This window comes from Triticum aestivum, chromosome 3B (genome assembly GCF_018294505.1).
Source record: "Triticum aestivum cultivar Chinese Spring chromosome 3B, IWGSC CS RefSeq v2.1, whole genome shotgun sequence".
Classification (NCBI taxonomy): Eukaryota; Viridiplantae; Streptophyta; class Magnoliopsida; order Poales; family Poaceae; genus Triticum; species Triticum aestivum.
In genome coordinates this window covers 266,260,146-266,276,078 of record NC_057801.1, presented here as the reverse complement: position 1 = coordinate 266,276,078, position 15,933 = coordinate 266,260,146, and the positions used below count along the sequence as shown (strand labels likewise).

General features: G+C 48.2%; 1 protein-coding gene across 18 annotated transcripts; it reads left to right on the top strand.

Annotated features, from left to right (window-relative positions):
• The first annotated feature begins 9,324 nt into the window (after positions 1-9,324).
• On the top strand, positions 9,325-12,156 carry LOC123069656 (uncharacterized). 18 transcript variants are annotated; one of them, XR_006432691.1, is made up of 6 exons: positions 9,325-10,150; positions 10,407-10,443; positions 10,821-10,888; positions 11,090-11,145; positions 11,425-11,598; positions 11,719-12,156. XR_006432691.1 is itself a non-coding variant. In XM_044492572.1 (6 exons), the coding sequence occupies exons 1-4, from the start codon at positions 9,905-9,907 to the stop codon at positions 11,139-11,141; spliced, it is 453 nt and encodes a 150-aa protein (XP_044348507.1). In that variant the 5' UTR covers positions 9,325-9,904; the 3' UTR covers positions 11,142-11,145; positions 11,425-11,598; positions 11,719-12,156. The 18 variants fall into 18 exon arrangements, 5 of the variants coding, with proteins under 5 accessions (XP_044348507.1, XP_044348508.1, XP_044348511.1 ...); XM_044492572.1 differs by having other exon boundaries at positions 10,357-10,443; XM_044492573.1 differs by having other exon boundaries at positions 10,357-10,443; positions 11,422-11,598.
• Positions 12,157-15,933: the final 3,777 nt, after the last annotated feature.

Genomic DNA, 15,933 nt, shown 5'->3' with positions numbered 1-15,933 from the left:
TCTATGCATGCCGACCGCTTCACCGCCTTGATATGCGGCACCGCCCCAAGGAATTGCTGCAATAAGCCGAAATAACTCTTCGGCTTGGGCTTATCCGGCCACAGATGAGTCACCACATCCGTCATCGCCAATCCGGACAATCTATTCAGCTCAGCCCACTCAGCCAACCGATCGGTCAACGGAAGTGAACGCTCTGGAATGTGGAATTGAGACCAAAAAAGCTCTTCTGTCTCGTGATCCTTTTGGCTTCGGAAGTGCACAACCGCATCCGCCGCACTCGCCGCCAAATCTAGATAAGGATCCTTCGGACCCCACAGCTGGCCAAGCTGAGCATACTTCTGATCTGTGAACTTCCTGCGCAGCAGAAAGGGCTTGCCAGCCGCAATGTCTCCGACCTGATGCAACTCCTCCTTTATAGCCCTCATTGCAGAACGGGCATCCTTGGCTTCGGCGGTGGCCTTCTTCATGTCTTCTTGCTCCGCTCAGCGTTCTTTTTTAAGAACCTCACAGCGGTCGGTAACATCCTTCAGCTTCACGGCCATTCCGGTCGTTTCCTCCCTGCTTCGGCAGTGAGCAGCCCTTTCGGCTTCTAGCTTTTCGGCTGCCTTCGAGGCAGCCGCATCACTCCTTCTGGCCTGCTCCTTGGCTCGAGCAAGCTCTGCCCGAAGGTCCTCCACAGCAGCGGCACCATCTGCATTAAGCATACATGTTGTAAGGAATGGGCATCAGCTCCCTTACTAGGTAACCATGGAGAAACAACCTACCTTGTGACTCGTCAAGTCGTTTATTGACCAGCGCGATGTCCGCATCCGTAACGTCGAGTTGCCGCTTTAGTTCGGCAACTCCATCAGTCCGAATGGCCACCGGACTATCCGCCACCTGTGTAGGAAAGGCGAGAATTAATACCCGAAATTATGATCCTCGGCACGCTGTCGCTTTCGACAACATACGAGTCTCAGGGGCTACTATCTATACAGGGCGCGCTTTATGTGCAAAACTGTCAAAAGGTATGTCATTTTTACGTACCTCAAACCCCGCCAGCAAACTTCTGACGACATCATGCAACCCACCCTCGGCAGATGAAATTCTTTCAATCACCGCACTCATCAATGTACGGTGATCTTCTGAGATAGACGCCCTCTCAAGCAGATCCTTTAGCTCCCCCAGCCGTACACCAGTTGGTGTCGAACTCTCCGGCCCTGCCGGACTCGGGGATACCCTCCGTGACGACACCTCAGGGTCGTCCGCCCCGCCTGACGGTGCAGCAGATGGAGGCGTCTCGCTCTCCATCATCTCCAGACGAAGGTCCCCCGAAGACGAGCTCAGCTGAGAAGGACGGAGATCCGAACTACAAGGTAAAAACTTCGGTTATCCTCAGAAGCAAAAATAGGGATGTCCCTTATTACAAAACTCCACTTTTTCTACTTACGGCTCGCTGGAGGGCTGATTCCTTAGGGGAGATAGTGCGGCCGGGGCTTCCCCAGGCGTAGGACCCTCCGGTGAAGATCTCTTCCCCCGCTTTGAGGCCTTGGCCTCCGGGTTTTCAGGAGCGGTCCTCTTCTCCCCTTGGAAGGAGGGATTCTCGACCCCCCCCTTCTCAAAAGCCTCCTTGGTAGAGGCGGTAGTTTCTCTGTTTTCCCCTTCGCCTTCCTCTGAAGGCGCAACCTCTAGCATCTTGACCAACACGGGATCCGGCGCGGTCTCCGGGAGGGGGGCCGGACACCGTATCAGTTTCGCCTGCGCTATCCACTCCTATTCAAAGGACGATTGGTTAAAAGGCAAATTCAATAATGCGCAAACAAATGGTGTGTCCGGACACAGGGCTACTTACCTGAGCATCCGGGCGATTGAAGCTTAGGCCGGCGTCCTCGGTCAATTTCGGACACACTTCTTGTGATCCGAAGAACAATTTATACATCTCCACGGGTGTAGTACCCATGAAGTGTTGGAGAGCTCGTGGCCCCTCTGGATTGAATTCCCATAGGCGGAGGGGGCGACGTTTGCAGGGCAGAAGACGCCGAATCAGCATAACCTGCATCACTACGACCAGGTTGATCTCCCTCTCTTGGAGGTCTCGAATCCGGCCCTGCAATAGGGGTACATCCTTTGACGGCCCCCAGTTAAGCCCTTTGTTGACCCATGGCATCAGCCGTTGTGGAGGGCCCGAGCGAAAGACGGGCGGCGGCTTCTGCCTGCTGCCCTTGGGGGCGGTAATATAGAACCACTCCTGTTGCCACAAACCGAGCTCCTCCTAGAAAGAGCCCTCGGGCCATGGAGCATCGTCCCTCTTGCTTACAACCGCCCCGCCGCACTCTACTTGACGCCCCTCGATCATCTTCGGCTCCACGTTGAAGGTTTTGAGCCACAAGCCGAAGTGAGGGGTAGTGCGGAGGAAGGCTTCGCAGACGACAATGAATGATGAGATGCGGAGGATGGACTCCGGAGCCAAGTCATGGAATTCCAGCCCATAGTAAAACATGAGCCCTCTCACAAGTATCCATCGGGAAGCCTAAACCCCGACGGAGGTGGGACACAAACACGATGCTCTCACCGGGCTCGGGAGTAGGAATGACCTGCCCTTCGGCAGGAAGCCTATGCGAAATCTCGTAGGTTAAGTACCTGGCTTCTCTCAGCTTTAGCACGTCCTCCTCCGGCATCCACCGGCCCTGCAAGTCGGAGCCGGACATTGTCGAAGTTCTGAAGCGCTCAAATCTGGAGTCATGAGTGCTTGGAGCTCGGGGCGAGGGGCGGGTGCGATTGAGGATTGAAGAAAAGAAATGGGCCTTGGTCTCAATATAAAGAGGGAGAATACCAAGAGCCGTCCCCGTAACCGTTTGGAACTCACCTTCGATGGAGGAGGCGTGGCAACGGGCGCGGTTGGGTTACCCACGTAAAAGCTTGCACCGATATAACTCTTTACAACGGGCTCTTTTATCACCTCCATAATCGAGAAATATTTCCTTAGTCCTCACTAAGGATATTCTTGACCACTGTCCAGTGATCTACTCCTAGATCAAAAATGTACTCCCTTACCAAACTCAGAGCAAGGTATACAATAGGTCTGGTACACAGCATAGCATACTTTATAGAACCTATGACTAAGGCATAGGGAATGACTTTTCATTCTTTTCTATTTTCTGCCATGGTCGGGTTTTTGAGTCTTACTCAACTTCACACCTTGCAACACAGGCAAGAGCTCCTTCTTTGACTGTTCCATTTTGAATTACTTCAAAACCTTATCAAGGTATGTACTCATTGAAAAAACTTATCAAGCGTCTTGATCTATTTCTATAGATCTTGATGCTCAATGTGTAAGCAGCTTCACCGAGGTCTTTCTTTGAAAAACTCTTTTCAAATATTCCTTTATGCTTTCCAGAAAATTCTACATTATTTCCGATCAACAATATGTTATTCACATATACTTATCAGAAATGCTGTAGTGCTCTCACTCACTTTCTTGTAAATACAGGCTTCACCACAAGTCTGTATAAAACCATATGCTTTGATCAACTCATCAAAGCGTGTATTCCAACTCCGAGATGCTTGCACCAGTCCATAGATGGATCGCTGGAGCTTGCATATTTTGTTAGCACCTTTAGGATTGACAAAACCTTCTGGTTGCATCATATACAACTTTTCTTTAATAAATCCATTAAGGAATGCAGTTTTGACATCCATTTGCCAGATTTCATAAAATGTGGCAATTGCCAACATGGTTCAGACAGACTTTTAAGCATCGATACGAGTGAGAAAATCTCATTGTATTCAACACCTTGAACTTTGTCAAAATCCTTTTTCGACAAGTCTAGCTTTGTAGATAGTAACACTACTATCAGCGTCCGTCTTCCTCTTTGAAGATCCATTTATTCTTAATGACTCACCGATCATCGGGCAAGTCAATCAAAGTCCATACTTTGTTCTCATACATGGATCCCATCTCAGATTTCATGGCCTCAAGCCATTTCGCGGAATCTGGGCTCATCATCGCTTCCTCATAGTTCGCAGGTTTATCATGGTCTAGTAACATGACTTCCAGAATAGGATTACCATACCACACTGGTGCGAACCGTACTCTGGAAGACCCATGAGGTTCTGTAGTAACTTGATTTGAAGTTTCATGATCATCATCATTAGCTTCCTCACTAATTGGCGTAGCAATCACTGGAACTGATTTCTGTGATGAACTACTTTCCAATTCGGGAGAAGGTACAATTACCTCATCAAGTTCTACTTTCCTCCCACTCACTTCTTTCAAGAGAAACTCCTTCTCTAGAAAGGATCCATCTTAGCAACGAATATCTTGCCTTCGGATCTGTGATAGAAGGTGTACCCAACAGTTTCCTTTGGGTATTCTATGAAGACACACTTCTCCGATTTGTGTTCGAGCTTATCAGGTTGAAACTTTTTCACATAAGCATCGCAGCCCCAAACTTTAAGAAACGACAACTTTGGTTTCTTGCCAAACCACAGTTCATAAGGTGTCGTCTCAACGGATTTTGATGGTGCCCTGTTTAAAGTGAATGCAGTTGTCTCTAATGCATAACCCTAAAACGATAGTGGTAAATTGGTAAGATACATCATAGATCGCACCATATCCAATAAAGTGCGGTTACGATGTTCGGACACACCATTATGCTGTGGTGTTCCATGTGGTGTGAGCTTGTGAAACTATTCCACATTGTTTTATATGAAGGCCAAACTCGTAACTCAAATATTCTCCTCCATGATCAGATCATAGAAACTTTATTTTCTTGTTACGATGATTCTCCACTTCACTTTGAAATTCTTTAAACTTTTCAAATGTTTCAGACTTGTGTTTCATTAAGTAGATATACCCATATCTTGCTCAAATCATCTGTGAAGGTTAGAAAATTACGATACTCGCCACGAGCATCAACACTTCATTGGATCGCATACATCGGTATGTATTATTTCCAACAAGTCAGTAGCTCGTTCCATTGTTCCGGAGAACAGAGTTTTTAGTCATCTTGCCCAAAAGGCACGGTTCGCAAGCATCAAATGATTCATATCCAAGTGATTCTGAAAAATCATCTTTATGGAGTTTCTTCATGCACTTTACACCGATATGACCCAAACGGCAGTGCCACAAATAAGTTGCACTATCATTATTAACTTTGCATCTTTTGGCATCAATATTATGACTATGTGTATCACTACGATCGAGATCCAACAAACTATTTTCATTGGGTGTATGACCATTGAAGGTTTTATTCATGTAAATAGAACAACAATTATTCTCTGACTTTAAATGAATAACAGTATTGCAATAAACATGATCGAATCATATTCATGCTCAACGCAAACGCCAAATAACATTTATTTAGGTTTAACACTAATCCCGAAAGTATAGGGAGTGTGTGATAATGATCATATCAATCTTGGAACCACTTCCAACACACATCGTCACTTCACCCTCAACTAGTCTCTGTTTATTCTGTAACTCCTGTTTCAAGTTACTAATTTTAGCAGCTGAATAAGTATCAAATACTCAAGAGCTATTGTAAACATGGTAAGGTACACATCAATAACCTGTATATCAAATATACCCTTGTTCACTTTGCCATCCTTCTTATCTACCAAATATTCAGGGCATTTCCGCTTCTAGTGACCATTTCCTTTGCAGTAGAAGCACTCAGTTTTAGGCTTTGGTCCAGCTTTGGGCTTCTTTGCGGGAGTGACAACTTGCTTGCCATTCGACTTGAAGTTCCCTTTCTTTCCCTTTTGCCCTTTTCTTGAAACTAGTGGTCTTGTCAATCATCAACACTTGATGCTCTTTCTTGATTTCTACCTTCATTGATTTCAACATCACGAAGAGCTCGGGAATCGTTTTCGTCATCCCTTGCATACTATAGTTCATCACGAAGTTCTACTAACTTGGAGATGGTGACTAGAGAACTCTGTTAATCACTATCTTATCTGGAAGATTAACTCCCACTTGATTCAAGCGATTGTAGTACCCAGACAATATGAGCACATGCTCACTAGTTGAGCGATTCTCCTCCATCTTTTAGCTATAGAACTTGTTGGAGACTTCATATCTCGCAACTCGGGTATTTGCTTGAAATATTAACTTCAACTCCTGGAACATCTCATATGGTCCATGACGTTCAAAACGTCTTTGAAGTCCCGATTCCAAGCCGTTAAGCATGGTGCACTAAACTATCAAGTAGTCATCATATTGAGCTAGCCAAACGTTCATAACGTCTGCATCTGCTCCTGCAATAGGACATAATTCTTCTGTGCAGCAATGAGGATAAACCTCAGATCACGGATCTAATCCGCATCATTGCTACTAATATCTTTCAACATAGTTTTTCTCTAGGAACATATCAAAAATAAACATAGGGAAGCGACAACGCGAGCTATTGATCTACAACATAATTTGCAAAATACTATCAGGACTAAGTTCATGATAAATTAAAGTTCAATTAATCATATTACTTAAGAACTCCCACTTAGATAGACATCTCTCTAGTCATCTAAGTGATCACGTGATCCAAATCAACTAAACCATGTCCGATCATCACGCGAGATGGAGTAGTTTTCAATGGTGAACATCACTATGTTAATCATATCTACTATATGATTCACGTTCGACCTTTCGGTCTCCGTGTTCCAAGGCCATATCTGTATATGCTAGGCTCATCAGGTTTAACCTGAGTATTCCGCATGTGCAACTGTTTTGCACCCGTTGTATTTGAAAGTAGAGCCTATCACACCCGATCATCACGTGGTGTCTTAGCACGAAGAACTTTCGCAACGGTGCATACTCAGGGAGAACACTTATACCTTGAAATTTAGTGAGAGGTCATCTTATAATGCTACCGTCAATTAAAGCAAAATAAGATGCATAAAGGATAAACATCACACGCAGTCAATATAAATGATATGATATGGCCATCATCATCTTGTGCTTGTGATCTCCATCTCCGAAGCACCATCATGATCACCATCGTCACCGGCGCGACACCTTGACCTCCATCGTAGCATCTTTGTCGTTTCGTCACCTATTGCTTCTACGACCATCTCTACCGCTTAGTGACAAAGTAAAGCAATTACAGGGCGATTGCATTGCATACAATAAAGCGACAACCATATGGCTCCTGCCAGTTGCCGATAACTCGGTTACAAAACATGATCATCTCATACAATAAAATATAGGATCACGTCTTGACCATATCACATCACAACATGCCCTGCAAAAACAAGTTAGACGTCCTCTACTTTGTTGTTGCAAATTTTACGTGACTGCTACGGGTTGAGCAAGAACCGTTCTTATCTACGCATCAAAACCACAACGATAGTTCGTCAAGTTAGTGATGTTTTAAGCTTCACAAGGACCGGGCGTAGCCACACTCGGTTCAACTAAAGTTGGAGAAACTGACACCCGCCAGCCACCTGTGTGCAAAGCACGTCGGTAGAACCAGTCTCGCGTAAGCGTACGCGTAATGCCGGTCCGGGCCGCTTCATCCAACAATACCGCCGAACCAAAGTATGACATGCTGGTAAGCAGTATGACTTGTATCGCCCACAACTCACTTGTGTTCTACTCGTGCATATAACATCTACGCATAAAACCTGGCTCGGATGCCACTGTAGGGGAACGTAGTAATTTCAAGAATTTTCCTACGCACACGCAAGATCGTGGTGATGCATAGCAACGAGAGGGGAGAGTGTTGTCCATGTACCCTCGTAGACCGAAAGCGGAAGCGTTAGCACAACGCGGTTGATGTAGTCGTACGTCTTCACGATCCAACCGATCAAGTACCGAACGCACGGCACATCCGAGTTCAGCACACGTTCAGCTCGATGAAGTCCCTCGAACTCCGATCCAGCCGAGCTTTGAGGGAAAGTTCCGTCAGCACGACGACGTGGTGACGATGATGATGTTCTACCCATGCAGGGCTTCGCCTAAGCACCGCTACGATATTATCGAGGTGGTTTATGGTGAAGGGGGGCACCGCACACGGCTAAGAGATCCAAGGGATCAATTGTTGTGTCTATGGGGTGCCCCCTGCCCCCGTATATAAAGGAGCAAGGGGGATGTGGCCGGCCAAGGAGGAGGGCGCGCCAAGGGGGGAGTCCTACTCCCGGTGAGTAGGACTCCTCCTTTCCTTGTTGGAGTAGGAGAGAAGGAAAGAGCAGGAGAGGGAAAAGGAAAAGGGGGCTGCACCCCTTGTCCAATTCGGACCAGAGGGGGGGGGGGGCAGGCCTCCTTCCTTTTGGCCTCTCTCCTCTATTCCCGTATGGCCCAATAAGGCCCATATACTCCCCGGCGAATTCCCGTAACTCTCCGGTACTCCGAAAAATACCCGAATCACTTGGAACCTTTCCGACGTTCGAATATAGTCGTCCAATATATCGATCTTTACGTCTCGACCATTTTGAGACTCCTCGTCATATCCCCGATCTCATCCGGTACTCCGAACTCCTTCGGTACATCAAAACACATAAACTCATAATATAATCGTCATCTAACTTTAAGCGTGCGGACCCTACGGGTTCGAGAACTATGTAGACATGACCGAGACATGTCTCCGGTCAATAACCAATAGCGAAACCTGGATGCTCATATTGGCTCCTACATATTCTACGAAGATCTTTATCGGTCAAACCGCATAACAACATATGTTGTTCCCTTTGTCATCGGTATGTTACTTGCCCGAGATTCGATCGTCGGTATCTCAATACCTAGTTCAATCTCGTTACTGGCAAGTCTCTTTACTCGTTATGTAATGCATCATTCCGTAACTAACTCATTAGCTACATTGCTTGGAAGGCTTATAGTGATGTGCATTACCGAGAGGGCCCAGAGATACCTCTCCAACAATCGGAGTGACAAAACTTAATCTCGAAATACGCCAACTCAACATGTACCTTTGGAGACACCTGTAGAGCTCCTTTACAATCACCCAGTTACGTTGTGATGTTTGATAGCACACAAAGTGTTCCTCCGGTAAACGGGAGTTGCATAATCTCATAGTTATAGAAACATGTATAAGTCGTGAAGAAAGCAATAGCAACATACTAAACGATCAAGTGCTAAGCTAACGGAATGGGTCAAGTCAGAATGATGTGATCCCGTTAATCAAATGACAACTCATGTCTATGGTTAGGAAACTTAATTAGCTTTGATTAACGAGCTAGTCAAGTAGAGGCATACTAGTGACACTACGTTTGTCTATGTATTTACACATGTATTATGTTTCCGGTTAATACAATTATAACATGAATAATAAACATTTATCATAAAATAAGGAAATAAATAATAACTTTATTATTGTCTCCACGGCATATTTCCTTCGCTTCTCCCGCAGTATGTCAGCCGCTTCTCCCTCTCGCCCAGCGCGGACGGCCTCCTAGCCGCCGCAGCCGTCTCCTTCTCTTCCTCTTCCTCTCCCCTCCGCCCGCCGCACGCCCCCGAGCTCCCCAAGATCCGCGCCACTGCGCCGCCTCCTCCTCTCCTCCACTTCTCTCCTCCTCTGCCCCCCGCGCATGGTCGTCGTCGCTCGTCTCTTCCTCTCCCGCGTCTGTCCCGGCAGCGGCGACGACTTGCAGGCAAAAGGCGACGGTGGCGACGCTCAGTTCGATGCAGCACCATGGACCAGTTCTTGTAGGAGAGAGAGGATGAGAGGGCGAGAGAGAAGGAACGAGAGAAGGGAGAAAGAGAGAGGAAAGAGGAGATGGAGGTGCGCCGGCTGATGGGAGAGGGTCACACGCCGGCGTCGGCCTATGCCGGCGAGGTCGGGCGAGATCTGGCGGTTGTCGGCGGCTCGATCCGCTCCTGGATCGGGAGCTGCGAGGAGGCCCTGTAGGAGAGAGAGGATGAGATGGAGAGAGAGAGAAGGAAGGAGAGGAGGGAGAAGGAGAGAGGAAAGAGGTGATGCAGGTGCGTGGGCTAATGGGAGAAGGTCTCACGCCGGCGTCGGCCTACGTCTGCGAGGTTGGGCGAGATCTGGCGGTTGGCGGTGGCTCGATCCGCTCCTCCATCGGGAGCTGCGAGGAGGCTGGGGCTCTTGGGCGTGCCATGCGCTGGAAGGTGGAGGAGGCTGGTTTGGTGGTTGCTCGGGTTTGGAGCAGCAAGGATATGGGGCTGCACTTTCTTGGAGCAGCATGCAATGGAGCCAAGGTGAATAAGCAACACATACTCGATCGTACTGCTCAAACCATACATGCTTGGAAAAAATGTGTTCTAAGATCTCTATAGGATTAAATGTATTTGCTTGCAGTACTTTCATTCTCTGAAAAGAATGGCGAATCCAAGATTTAGCTCAAAATTATTGCATTTTGTTTCAAAATAGGATGATCTTTCCTTGCTGAATAGACAACATATAGGTTAAGAACGTGTATGATGCTGATTTTGGTGGTTTGGACATGGATTTGAGGGTGGAGAATGGCCACATGAAAGAGGCATTCAGGACTGTAAGTATGAATTAAATACATACTACATATCTGATGAAATGCAGACACGAGGTGTTCTCGTTATACTTTCGGTTCCTCAATCTTTGTTTTCTTTTGATGTTGCATCATTTTTTTATTGCAAGCATTGATATATGCGCTCATGCTAGGCAATATAAGGTATTGTCCCGCCATTTATTTATTGTAGGCATTGAAAAATAAAAGAAATAAGAGAACACAACATGTGTTTAAACGTACGTTCTTCTCGGTCCTTCTGTGGTTTTATTTGTCGCCTAGGTTGCTGCTTACTATGAAAATTATGTTAACTCACCTGTTTTATTTCCTTTCATCAGCATCTATTTTGCTGCTTACATTTTCTGCCTTTTTTCTGCAACGTCCAGGATCTCCTAGGTTGGTGGATCTGCGACGTTCCGGTTCCTGCTGTTGGTCAGCCGTTTCTTTGGTCGAGGTGTGTTCTATTTGATGCTGATCTTCTTTGTGTTTTTCATGGCCTACTCTGGTGTATACCCTGATTTCCCTTTATTTTTATTTTCGGTCTAGATCTTTGCATGAAAGTGTTCTTATGCGTACTATATTTCCCCTGCCCTCAACATCTACGAATTATATATACTCTGTTTCTGCCATTTCAATGGCTTATTTCATGTGGCAGGTCATTGATGCCCAGTTTATACCTAGTTGATTACAGTAGACCATCTATTTAGTATGGTACCTACAAGCTTCCTACTCTCATTTTCTACAGGCTTTCCTATTTAGTATACTTGATGTATCACCCTTGGTAATTACCATCGTTAGCTTACCAAAAATAATTAAATTTACCGGTTGCTAAATCCAACAATGACAGCTTGTTTATATTTTGATATATTTCGCATGAAATGATGCCCTGCAGATATTCACCACTCATTTCTACTCTCTTTGCCTCACTTTACGATTAGCTGTTCGTGCACCTGACCGCGAGTCTCTTATTCCTTTTATCTTCACTAGCAGAGATTAAAGCAGATGGGTGCACTTGTTGCCGGCGGTCTCGTCCCACTGGTAGGGTTCCAGCAAGATGCTCAAGAATTTTCTCATGAAAGTGGATGAATAACGTCATGGCCAGGATCTTCAAAGGACCAATGTTGCATAGCCTTTACCCACTCTGCACTGCCGTAACATTTCAAGGTGAGAGATCCCTGCTGCTAGATTCTTCTCCTTGGGTGGTTCTAACCCCCATCAGCTAAGCATTGTTGGAGTGATTAGAGGTGTTTTATAGTTAATTGATTCTTAATTTTGATGTGGCAGTAGCGACTACTCCTGGTACATCTTGTGTTGATCACGAGCAACACCAAGAGAGATGTATGGACTATTTGCATGCAGATTACCTCCAGGTGATTGATTATGATGTGTATGGTCTTTTCCAGCCATGGCAGATGGTATAGTACATACTGATGAGAGGATAGATCATTTATGATGATGTACTATTTTAGATGGTGATACTAAAGTGTTATTCTAAGCAATTAGGTCTCTTATGTAGTCTTATTATCGTATTTTTCAAGTTTGAGAGCATGTTATAATATCTTGGCTATTTTGACACTGCCATGCTTCACATTGCGATGTGTTTACTATCGCAGTTTGGAAATATTACTGATAGATGCTTGGCACACTGGCAAGTAAAATTGTTTTGAGGCCTGAGCCATGTAATGACGATATAGCCTTCTTTATAGATCCAATATACATGTATTACATTTGGAATGAAGCTTATGTAGCTTTTTCGCATTTGTTTGATTGCTGAATGCTTCCAATTGACCCCGAATAGAAAGAACAAAACATTTGAAACTTATTGTGGTCAACCATGAAAGCATGTTTTAGAAAATGCATGATCTTCTGATAAACATTTAGAGGCTGCACTTGTTTGTGTCTGGTATTTAGAATACTTCTGTCTTGTCGTGTACTATCCTGAATTGGTGATATTAACCAGTATGGTTTAATATAATTATTCATGTGTTGGCTATTAGGTTGATTGGTTGTAATCATCAGTATCACTTGGCGTACGAACCGTGCATACTAGGAGCTGGTGTGAGATCCAAAACTGTTCTCAATCAGCGACACCTTAAGTGAATGTGTAATATCATTCTAGAGTTCTGTATTTGAATGGCAGGCTACTTTTGATGTTCCTCAGTTTCTTGAGTCCTATATATCTCCCCAAAACATAACAGACTAATTTTGATGTTTTTGTTGGAACGGGTCTACAGGCCCATGCACGTCGCCAACTAACCACGACCGGCATGCCTTGCATGCCTCTTCCTAGCATCTAGGACTGTCTAGTTAGTCTGTTAGTTGGTTAGAGATATGCTGGACTCTGTATATATCTTGAGCAACAGATCAATACAAGCAAGTGTTCGATCCCAAACCTCCTGTTTAGTCTCTACATGGTATCAGATACTTCCACGATCTTCTTCCTCGCTTCCGCTCATCGATGGATCTCTCTGACCTCTCCTCTGCCGGCTCCGGCCCCGGCACAAACCCCTTTGGCGAGCCATCCTCCGCCGGCCCCTCCGTGCCTTTCCACCTCAGCCTCTCTCTCAACATCGCCTGTGCCTTTCCACCTCAGCCTCTCTCTCAACATCGCCTCAGCCATGCCCGTCACTCTAGAGCTGCACCCCCCGAACTACACCACCTGGAGCTCCTTTCTCCATGCCCTTCTCATGTCCTACAATATTCAAGACCATGTCAATGGCACCGTCGACGCCCGGAACCGTCTCACCGACGCCGTCTGGACGCAGATCGACTGGTGTATCATCCGGTGGCTTCTCGGCTCCATCTCCGGCCAAGTTCGGGGCGCGGTCAACCACCGGAACCCCACGGCGTACACGCTCTGGACGGCGATCCGGCAGCTCTTCCTCTCCAACCGGAATCAGCAGGGTATTCTCGCACTAGAGGAGTTCCACGGCCTGCATCAAAACGACCTCTCCATCACGGATTACTTCACCCGCCTCCAGACGCTCGCCGACACGCTCTTCGACTGCGGCATGCCGGTGACCGACCGCGGCCTCGTCTCCAACATGCTCCGCGGGCTCTCCAACAAGTTCGCCCATGCCATCTCTATGATGACGTACGACGACAGCAAGCTGCCGACGTTCCTGCAGGCGCGGACTTACCTCCTCCAGGAAGAGCGCCGTATCGATCATGCGACATCCCATGAGTCGCCCACGGCTCTCTATGCCGGCCGCCCTATGCCTCCTCCAATCTCCACGCCCAACCCAACTCCTCCGCCTCCCGTCCCCCCTCCGTCCAGTAGCGCCGGCGGCCACGGCGGGTAGGGCGGCAACGACATCCAGGGCGGCGGACAGCGCGGCCGCAAGCGCCGCAAAGGCGGCAACGGTGGTGGCCATGGCGGATCCGGCGGGGCTCCACCGCCGCAAGGCGCGCCCTCCCCCTCGGCGTATATGCAGTGTCCACCCGCTTACAGCGGCGCCGGCATCAACCCGTGGACCGGCATGTTTCTGGCATGGCCTATGATGGCGCGGCCCCCAAGCGCCGGTCTGCTCGGACCTCGTCCTCCGATGGGGCTCACCGCGACTGCTTATGGCGGCGGCCTGCCCGCCGTGCCTCCTCCGTCGGCCGCTGCACCACCTCCATGGGACACCAGCGCGTTGCAGGCCGCCCTCCTCGCCATGCAGCAGCAGCCCTATGCTGGCGGTGGCGACTGGATCCTCGACACCGGGGCGTCGTCGCACATGGCAGCAAACCCTGGTATGATCTCGGATGTCAAGCCCTCCTCCTCCCCCTCACATATACTCGTCGGAAACGGTGCTCCCCTTCCCATCACCCATACTGGCTCCTTGTCCATCGCCACTACCTCTAATCCTCTCTCTCTTAGCCACATTCTCATCTCCCCTTCTCTTGTTAAGAATTTGATCTCTGTTCGTGCTCTTACACGTGAAAACTTTGTCTCTGTGACGTTTGACCCCTTTGGTTTCTCTGTTAAGGACCTTCACACTGGGACGGTGGTGCTCCGATGTAATAGCAGCGGCGATCTTTATCCTCTCCACTCGGCTGCAGCTGCTTCTCCCACTGCCTTTGTTGCCATCACTGCCAATCTATGGCACGAAAGGCTTGGCCATCCTGGACGTGCTGCATTATCACATGTTTTAGACAGTTTTGATTTCCATTGTAATAAAGCTACCTCTCATACTTGCCATGCATGTCAGCTTGCCAAACATGTACGCTTGCCTTTTAGTGAATCATTTACCATTGCACCGTTTCCCTTTCATACAATACATTGTGATGTTTGGACATCGCCGGTTCTTAGCAACTCTGGCTTCCAATACTTTCTGGTTGTTCTTGATGATTGCACTCACTTTGCGTGGACGTTTCCTCTCCGACGCAAGTCTGATGTATTTGAGGTGTTGATCACGTTTCATGCATACGTCGCCACACAATTCCAACGACCTATTCTCACCATTCATAGTGATAATAGCCGTGAATTTAATAACAAGGCGTTTCGTAATTTTCTCACTAATCACGACATTGTCTTCCATCTCACTTGCCCCTACACATCTCAACAGAATGGTCGTGCCGAGCGGATCATACGAACTTTAACTGAAGGCCTTCACAGTCTCCTGTTTCATTCCTCTATGCCCACGAAATTTTGGCCAGACGCCCTAGCCACCACGACCTACCTCTTAAACCTACGTCCATGCCGGCCACGTCAACACATCACGCCATTTGAGCCCCTATACGGCAAGACCCCCTCCTACTCCCACCTTCGTGTGTTTGGCAGCCTCTGTTATCCTAACACTACAGCTACAACCCCAACAAGCTTTCCCCTCGCTCACGTGCATGTGTGTTCCTGGGCTACCCTCCCGACCATGCTGGATACAAGTGCTTTGATCCACATACCGGCCGGATAATCATCTCCCATCACGTCTTCTTCGACGAACGCCAGTTTTCGTTTGCGCAGGTCTTGCCGTCTACCCCGACCTCGACGCGCGTCATCACAGGAGATCCGTCGCCGCCGCTGCTACTTCCCGAGGCTCAGGCTCGACACTGCCACGAGCCACCCTCGACGGTGCCTCCCGGGCACGGCAGCTCGGCTGCCACCGCAGCGGGCTCATCTGCCTCCGCTACGGTGCCTGGCTCGCCCGGATCGGCTTCTGCTGCCTCGGCCGCGCGTTCTGCTGCCTCGCCCGCGCATTCGGCCAGCCCGGCAGCTACTTCGCTCGACACCACTCTGGCTGCTACGTCGCCCGGATCGGCTTCTGCTGCCACGGCCGCGCGTTCTGCTGCCTCGCCCGTGCGTTCGGCCCGCACGGCAGCTACTTCGCTCGACACCACTCCGGCTGCTACGTCGGCCGGATCGGCTACCACGGCAGACGGTTCTCACGCATCCACCGCTGCTCCATCTGCCGCGGGCGCGCCTTCTCCGACAGTACCGACTGCTCCTCTGCGGCGGCCGCCGGTGGCTCCACATCGACACCGCCACCCGTCCGCGCACATCCGATGCTGACCCGCGCT